This window comes from Micropterus dolomieu, linkage group LG18 (genome assembly GCF_021292245.1).
Source record: "Micropterus dolomieu isolate WLL.071019.BEF.003 ecotype Adirondacks linkage group LG18, ASM2129224v1, whole genome shotgun sequence".
Lineage (NCBI taxonomy): Eukaryota > Metazoa > Chordata > Actinopteri > Centrarchiformes > Centrarchidae > Micropterus > Micropterus dolomieu.
In genome coordinates, this window is record NC_060167.1 from 26,474,459 (window position 1) to 26,483,474 (window position 9,016).

The window sequence follows — 9,016 nt, forward strand, 5'->3', positions numbered from 1 at the left end:
AGGTATTTGTCTGATTGTCTAAGTGTATGCATCTTCCCAGCACATTCATATCTGTGACAAGCGCCTGAGACCAGAGTAACTGCACGCACATAGCCTGAATGACAGCTCATTACGGTTAATAAAGCAAAATGCAGAATGACTGTGGAAGATATGAAGGTATGAATGGAAAATGTAGCGAAATTAAAAGAAGATAACTGGCCCAAAGAAAATACTGGAGTAGGCTAAATAGTAAGAGTACAGTTTTAAAAAAAGGAACGTGAAAAGGTGCCAATGACTTATGTTACTTGATTTATTTTGCAAATTTGTTTTACTTGTAAAATTACTACCCATCCCGCTGCAGTCGCCCTGCTTCAGGTAGGCTCACGTTTTCTACATGATTTTTGTCCACGTTTCAACCGTTTAACCATTTATTTATGTCTGTTGTGGAGCGTGTGATTTATTGACCCCCCGCCATGTATAATGGCTCATAGTACAAACCATGTTCATACTATGACCATGGTTTATGTTTAAGTGTGAAACCTTTTGAGTGCACTAACACTAAGGTTTTCCCTAACAGCATAGAGAGTGGTACAATGTTCAGTTCACTTACTGCCCAGTGACCACTAAGTAAACTACAGGGGTTACACACTCAAAGAGGCTCTCTTTCCTCACATGTTCACATTTTCACTCCACTTCTTTACTTCTAGCTCTCTTCCCCATCAGAGTGTTCCAGTGAAGTTTGTGTAACGGCTTATCTTCTGATAAACCCTCCCTACCATGTTTTACAGGATACACCATTCCTGTCAATCAGAGTCATCATAAGTGGTTGAAGTGGCTGAAGAGGACCCTCCCCCTTGTTCAGCACAACCATAAAATCAGGCAGCGTCTGCAGTCAGACACTCAGAGGGACTTGACTCTTCTTTAAATCCTGTTCATTTTCAGTTCTCCTCTGCTTGACAACCTTTACCTGCAAACACAATGAGGAAAGCATACTCAGTCTCAAGCTCTGGCAGCAGACCCAGGATGTCCTTTGCAGGACCAGAAAGCGGCTACTCCGTCAGCAGAACCAGTCACGGTGGTCTTGGCTATGCTGGTTTTAGTATGGCTGCAAGGCATGTTGGTTCTGGCTCTAGTTATGTGCCCCCACTGATCACAGCTGTCCATTTCAACCAGAGCCTGCTGACCCCCCTGAACCTGGAGATTGACCCCACCATCCAGGCTGTCCGCACCCAGGAGAAGGAGCAGATCAAGACCCTGAACAACCGCTTTGCTTCCTTCATTGACAAGGTTGGTTCCTGTGAGCTCTGTGTGACTTTGTGATGTACAATTGACTTTTGACCTCATTATCTTATCTCCCTGGGCTACATTTACCTCTAGCAGCTGTCAAAAGTAAAGTGTCTTATTATTCTCCTTCAATCTGTAATTGAAAAGAAAATACTGGAAAGTTTAAACATTAGTATATAGCATGGTAACATCAGTCTGCATGAGATGTTTAATGAAACTGTTGAGCACTGCTCACTAGATGCAAACATGTTATTTTTCCTGACAAAGCAAGAGAGCTGTGAATCTTATCTCAGTGATGTTATATTCGTTACTGATTTACTGCCTCTGTGATTACAAAAGCCTATAAAAATTTATCTCAACACGGGTGGGGATTATATTGCAGTGACTCAACCATCCCTTACCTGGGAGACTGGCAGAGAAAATAGGGATCTTTCTGGACTATGCTAAAGTCTGTAATTTTAAAAAACATCTGACTGTCTTCCCTGGTTTTGTGTCTCCACAGGTCCGTTTCCTGGAGCAGCAGAACAAGAAGCTGGAGACCAAATGGAGCCTCCTTCAGGACCAGACCCCCACCCGCTCCAAAATCGAGGGCATGTTTGAGGCCTACATTGCCAACCTGCGCAGACAGCTTGACGGGCTGGGCAATGAGAAGGGCAAGCTGGAGGGAGAGCTGAAGAACATGCAGGGTCTGGTTGAGGACTTCAAGAGGAAGTGAGTGTTTTCTTGACATGGTCACTAGTTATAACATGTACCTGATATAGTGAGTGTTGAAAATGGAGTAGATGTACTAAAGTGTTGCCTTGTGTTGAAACAGGTATGAAGATGAAATCAACAGACGTGCAGCTGCAGAGAACAAATTTGTGCTCCTGAAGAAGGTGCGAATACATCAAGATGGTCCTTAAATTTTTTCTGTCCTGGGGTTTGATACATTGTTGCCAGATTTAACACTTTCTGTTTGTACCTCTTTCCAGGATGCTGATGCTGCCTACATAAACATGATGGAGCTGGAAGCCAAGGCTGATGCTCTTCAGGATGAGATCAACTTCCTCAAGGCCGTCCATGAGGCTGTATGTATCTATATTGTCTAATTCCACCTACCATTTGAGTTAAAACTGATGATTATCAAGAGTTAACTGAACAACTATTGGTTCTGTAGGAGCTTCATGAGCTGCAGGGCCAGATCAAGGAAACCTCTATTGTTGTGGAGATGGACAACGGCCGTAACTTGGACATGGACGCCATTGTGGCTGAAGTGCGTGCTCAGTACGAGGACATTGCCAACCGCAGCAAGGCTGAAGCAGAGACCTGGTACAAACATAAGGTGATTGACGGTTGCCACCCGTCCCTTAAAATACGTAATCGTCCCGTATTTGAGAATACCCCATCCCATTTGCATCCCATGCAAATCATCCCACCCGCATTCTGTGAATATTTCTCCTTTTCTACCCCTGATTGGGTAATATTTGCTGCCGATGTTAGTTTAAATAGAAAATTGTTTGTAGATAGATTATTTATGTGTGGTTTTATTTTTCAGATAGAATTTCTGCAAACAATGACACATATTTTAGCCAAAATCTGTGTTCACACCACCTTTTACAATTACTCAAGTTCATTAGCAATTTCTCAGCAAGAAAAGGTGCTCTGTGGAGCTCATTAGGATTGAGCTTTTTCTGTTCATAGTTTTACTGTAGTAGTTTGAAAGACGAGTTACATTTACCCCGTTACATGTAGTCAAGTAGCCTTTTTTTGTGTAAATGGTACTTGTACATGTAATAGAAGCTATTACCATATTTAGGCTACAGATTAAAATTTAGAGTACTGTGCAGCCAGCCCTGTCTCATCCCAGGGCATCCGATGAGACCGTGTTGGTGCAGTGAGTTTCAGTTGTGAAGTCAGTAGCCTACACCATGTAGACACAGAGCAGTGTCTGCTAATATGTTTAATAATAAATAGCTACACACAGCACATCATGTTAAAAACTCCTCCTGCTTTCTGACCTTATGTAAATATTCAAGCTAACAGTGTACGATCAGTCTGCATTTAACTAGTCATGCTCATTGGGATAGCCCGTAGGCGTCGCTAGACAATTTTTCTGGGGCACGAGCCCCTGTATCCATGTGTTGCAGTGGCATCATTTATGGAAGTGCGGTCAAGTTCAAGTATATCCAGCTGCAGCCTGCAGACCGTGTCGGAAGTTGACGGAAGTTGAACTTCCAAATATGGTTTGTCCCAGAAGACACTGCGCACAAAACGTGATGACGTTCATCTCGGCTTACGTACATGATAGATCCTAATGCAAACCGATTTATTCTTTAGAAGCCAACAACAGAACTTTAAATACTCTTCGGAGACGTTTTTAGGCGAGAAATCAACTGTGTAGATTTCGAAGATCGGCAGTTTTACGAAAATTGGCAGTGAATCGAAAATGTGTTCAAACGTTTTCGGAGTTGAGAAGCTCTGCAAGTGCTGACTATAGTTCCGACGGGTGTTATATAGCTGCAGTAACGTTAACGGAGGCTGCACAGCAACACAATGGAGGTTAACGCTATCTACTAGTGCGCCGCTGTAGGGTTAACCGGTCGACATGCATATAATCAATAACTTTAGGCACATACCCTGGTTGGGGTAAGAGGAATATACATCGGGGGGCTGTCAGGAATAGCTAGCTAGCTACGGTTAGCTCCCCCAGGCCCAGTCACACAGACCACTGCAGCCAACACAGCAGACGTGTCCAGCAACAGCTGATAATGTTCGTACCGCTGTTATTCTGTCAATAAATTCTCAGTAATGTTGTAAAGTTTTAACCTAAATTGAGACACATCTGGCTCGTGATGTAACATTACAGAATATTCTTGGTTTGTGAAACTTAAAATCACTTTGGAAGAAATAAAATATACAACAGTGGTATGAATTGAAACGTTGCCTTATTATTATCATTAGGCTATTATAAATAAGTATTTGCAGGAATTATGGTATAAATATACTATATTAATAATATATAAGTATAGTATAGTGAATATTAACACATAACGTACACTGATTACTACGTTGACACTTGACCTCTTTTTTTAACGGCTCTTTTTTTAATTTAACAACTATGCGTGGGCCGAGCAGTCGAGATAAACGTCATCACGTTTTGTGCGCGGTGGCTTCTGGGACAACCCATATACGGAAGTTCAACTTCCGTCAACTTCCGTCATGTTTGTCTGGTTTTTATATACAGTCTATGGTTTGTCTGCGGGCTGCAGCTGGACCCTTCTCGTCAAGTTAGCAGCAATTGTCAACATCTGCAACGTCCGGTCAAGGTAGCAATAATATATATGCAACGTCCAGTTAAAATTTCAAAATAAAACTACCCGTTGATGTGAAAAGGCACGTTTTATATGAAACATCGCAAAAAATGAGTCAATATTTAAAGCGCATATTTACAAAGTTGATGAGAGGACTAAGAGGGACCATCCTTCTGTGCACAAGAAGAGAAAATAAGAGAGTGACTTTCGAGAACAGCAGACAGGTAAACTTGTGTTCTCTCCTCTCAAAGTCTGATGTGAGCAGCATGTGTAGCTGCAGTGAATCTCTCCCTGTCTGTCTTGCCAACCCAGCTGAGCAGCCGATGTTTATAAACTGCAGCACTGAAAAGAAAACCATGTTGCAAAATGAAACTCGCGCATCCAGCTGAGCAATGCTACAGTCTACAGCTGGACCTTATTGCATACAAGCAGCAACATTAGTGGTATCAGTCCAGACAACACACAGATGTGATGGCTCTCTTAATAGGCGCATATCATTTTAAAACGAGACAATAATTATCTGTCTCTCAGTGAAGGTTTAATTACAACTCTGGTCTAATGCAAGATGGAAAGCAGCGGATTAACTATTAAAATGTTGATTAGCAGGGCAGACTGGGCAAGATGGATGTACATCTTTCAGTAAATAATAAACATCACATAGTCAGTTATGTAAATACTATTTTCCTTTTGAAAATGTATTAAAGGAAACCTGGGGAGCCAGTTTGAATGGGCCTGAAGCAGCTGATAACAATATCTTGCAAGAATTGATATGAATAATTTACAGGGGCTGTGCTGAAGTTTGTCAGTAGAGTAGGTGCTGGATCATAAGTCAGTACAAGCACAGCTGATCCACATCCAGTACTGAGTCCAGACGTTTTTAGCAGGTCACACAGACCCAAGTGAATCTGCCAATCAGCAGTGGTATTTTCTAGAAGAGATTTCCATTCAGGCTTATTACAGATTGAGACAGACTGTTTTAAAGGAGAGGTAGTAGTGAGAGTACTGCAGTATCAGGTGTGACTGTGCAGCAGTGGCAAATTGTTTAATGGTTCACAAGTCAGGTAAGTGGTACCATAGGTGTGTGTGCTTATGCTTTGGTCAACGCCCTTTCTGACATGATAGTGCCAATATTAATGGGCTAAGCAAGGGAAGATGGTTAGGCACATACTAACACATTTCTTACACTTCCTTCAAAAATATATCAAAATCAAATCAATTAAATCAAAAATGTACATGGGGAATGAGGGGGTCTGTGCCCTAGTAGAGTTTTTTGTCTAGCAACGCCCCTGGTGTAGCCTGATGAAGACCGACCAATTTATGCACACACAAAAAGAAGACAAACTACTCTTGTTTCATGTGGATGTGTTTTGGATGTCATTTCGCATTGCCTGGCTCTGTGTGCACAGTTACGCAATAGAGCCCTGGTCTTGGGCGCAGATGTGAATGTGCTGGGAAGATGCAAACATTTAGAAAATCAGGCAAATACCTTTTCAGTTTAAGGCTTTATTGTTCTACTAATACAATTGAAATCCAGTGAGCACACACCATGGCACTGGTGGCCGTGTTGAAAACTCTTTCAAGACGGCAAGTGAAATACTTTTGATCAACAGCGCATCAAAGAATATTAAGTCTCTGCAGAGCAAATGTCGACTACACACTGTAACATCTATGTCAGATGATCACTGGACTGATTCTGAAATATTAACAGTACGCTATCCTGTCGCTGAGCAAGGCTTCGCTTTCTTTTGATGGACATTAGCCTCTTTGTTTTTTCGAATTCACATTGGTTACTTTATAGTGATGTCTGATGGTGAGTCTATCAAACAGAATGCCGCAGGTGAAACTTATCTTTCACTAAGCAGCTGCCAGCTGTTACATATTCAGCAAACAATAATTTCTGAAATGCACAGAGAGAGAAAGAGAGAGAATATGGGTGGATAAAACAGTCCTGTTGGGCTTCACGCATGATGCACAGCTTCCTCTGTGTAGATTTACCCTGCTTCAGCTACAAGCTGCTCTGGTGTTACTGCCACAATATTTCTTTGCGTTGTACAGATTATGTTCATAGATGCTTTAGAATAATCAGATTGGATTGGCTGCCTGTGTGATTGCAAAGCAAGTGGTTTGGTTGGTAACATGTCCATAATAAAATATACAGGCAACAATAGTAGGATGGGCAACAAGCGATATTATAAAATGTTCTTATCAATAAGTTCATGTAGATTTAAAAAGGAAAATCATTGTATTAAACAAAAATAACTAAATTACAGATAATCAACAAGCAAAGCAATAAGTGAATAGCCCCAAATCCCCCTAGCATTTCATCACCCCCCCAGGTTCAAAGTCGCTCCTACTCCCCTGGTGACTGATGTTTCAACCACGGATTATCTTCCTCAGGTCAAAGTGCAAAAGTGAACACGCCTAGTTAACAGGGAATAAATTATGTAACATCACAGCATTATCTAATTTGATTTGTTTGCCAAATCATAATTTAATATTGGTGACAAGAATAAACATTTTTAAACAGTCTTTACTTATTGGAGTACTAACAGACTATAATATTAATGCAGTATTTTGTAATCACATTTGATGGATACACACTGGGAATATTGTCCTGGTGTATATGTGGCAGGTTATCTAATACAGGTGTATGTAAAGATAAGTAAGTCTTTACCTTTACCTGAGAAAGAAATTTGAAACAATTCTAGTCACATCCACATTCAATAAAAAACTTGGGGAAAAAGACCCATTGTTTTGTATTTCTTAAGCTACTCACTTAATTACTCACTACTTAAGTAAATTCTTTTGGTAAATACTTTTGTACTCTTACACAAGTGGTTGTTTTGATGACCACTTTTTTATTTTAGTAGTTGTTTTTGCAAAGTAACAGTACTTTTACTTGAGTACAGTTTCTGGCTACTCTACCTACCTCTGGTTGTTGATGTACCTTGTCATATTTTTCATTTTAGTACGAGGAGATGCAGAGCTCTGCCGGACAGTATGGTGATGACCTGCGCACAACCAAGGCTGAGATTGCTGAAGTGAACCGCATGATCTCCCGTCTTCAGAATGAGATTGAGGCTGTCAAGGGACAGGTATATTTCAAGACTTTCTCAAGGATGATGTCTTATTATTAACACACTCCACTGTACTAGAGGATTTGCATTTATAACCATCTGCGACATCATTTTCCACAGAGGGCCAACCTTGAGGCTCAGATAGCAGAGGCTGAGAAGCGTGGTGAGCTGGCAGTGAAGGATGCCAAGCTCCGCATCAAGGACCTGGAGGATGCTCTGCAGAGAGCCAAGCAGGACATGGCCCGCCAGGTGCGCGAATACCAGGAGCTGATGAATGTCAAGCTGGCTCTGGACATTGAAATCGCCACCTACAGGAAACTGCTGGAAGGAGAGGAGACCAGGTGGGATAAACTTGGATATTCAATGTAGTTTCATGGCTGCAGCATCAGCTTCAAGTCTGAATTAAACAGTAACTCTTCATTATTTCACCATTAGACTGGCCAGTGGAGGCTCCAGTGCAACCATCCATGTGCAGCAGACCTCTGGAGGTGGTGGTAAGTTTCAAAGTTTAAACATCATCACCATAAGTGATACCATAACACACAGACCACACTGACAGATAGATAAATGATAACACTTGCCTGTTTTTTTTTTCTGCTCCAGGATTCTCCAGCTCAAGCTCCGGCGGGGGATTCAGCTATGGTGGTGGTTATGGTGGTGTTCTCACCAAGTCCACAGTGTCAAAGACCTGTTCCAGGAGAGTCTATTAAAACAGAGAGCTGTCCTACTTCTGCTTCAGAAACTCTTAAAAGTGATTTAAATCACCTTTTATGTACTCTTTCATGGTGCTACACAATACTGTAAAGCATGTTCAACAATAAAGCTGAATATCCCCAAAATCAGATTCCTAAAATCTGAGAGTTTCTGAAGGTACAAATGACCTTAAACACTCAAGCACCAGATCAGTGATCAAGGCAAAGTTGGTGTTCTTTCTGACATCCAAGAAATAAGGAAAAAACAAAACAAAAAAAAAGGTTTTGATAGAGTGCACTGTAAAAAATGCCTGTGAAATCCACAGTAATTTACTGTGTTTGTGCACAGTTGCAGTACACTAATAAATAAACATATTGTGTAATCAAAGAGTTATTGTGAAAATCACAGTTATCAGGTTGCTACCCTAAAAATCACAGTAACCAACAATGTACTGTTGGTAATCACAGTAACCAACAATGTACTGTAAATAATCGCAGTAACCAACAGTGTACTGTGAAAATCACAGTAATGATCATTGTACTGTAGATAATCACAGTTATGATCATTGTACTGTAGATAATCACAGTTATGATTGTTGTACTGTAGATAATCACAGTTATGATCATTGTACTGTAGATAATCACAGTTATGATTGTTGTACTGTAGATAATCACAGTTATGATCATTGTATTG

At 40.9% G+C, this 9,016-nt stretch overlaps 1 protein-coding gene across 2 annotated transcripts in view; it reads left to right on the forward strand.

The window, feature by feature from the left end:
• Nucleotides 1-886: 886 nt before the first annotated feature.
• The window catches only part of LOC123987121 (intermediate filament protein ON3-like), a 17,678-nt gene continuing 9,548 nt past the window's right edge, over nucleotides 887-9,016 (forward strand). The window contains exons 1-9 of one of the 2 annotated variants that reach the window (XM_046075745.1): nucleotides 912-1,266; nucleotides 1,766-1,974; nucleotides 2,078-2,138; nucleotides 2,235-2,330; nucleotides 2,420-2,584; nucleotides 7,523-7,648; nucleotides 7,751-7,971; nucleotides 8,066-8,124; nucleotides 8,234-8,469. In XM_046075745.1, coding sequence (XP_045931701.1) covers nucleotides 958-1,266; nucleotides 1,766-1,974; nucleotides 2,078-2,138; nucleotides 2,235-2,330; nucleotides 2,420-2,584; nucleotides 7,523-7,648; nucleotides 7,751-7,971; nucleotides 8,066-8,124; nucleotides 8,234-8,340 — 1,353 coding nt within the window. In that variant the 5' untranslated portion in view covers nucleotides 912-957 and the 3' untranslated portion in view covers nucleotides 8,341-8,469. Of the gene's footprint in view, nucleotides 1,267-1,765; nucleotides 1,975-2,077; nucleotides 2,139-2,234; nucleotides 2,331-2,419; nucleotides 2,585-7,522; nucleotides 7,649-7,750; nucleotides 7,972-8,065; nucleotides 8,125-8,233; nucleotides 8,470-9,016 lie in introns of those variants that run through there. The other variant, XM_046075746.1, reaches the window with a different exon arrangement.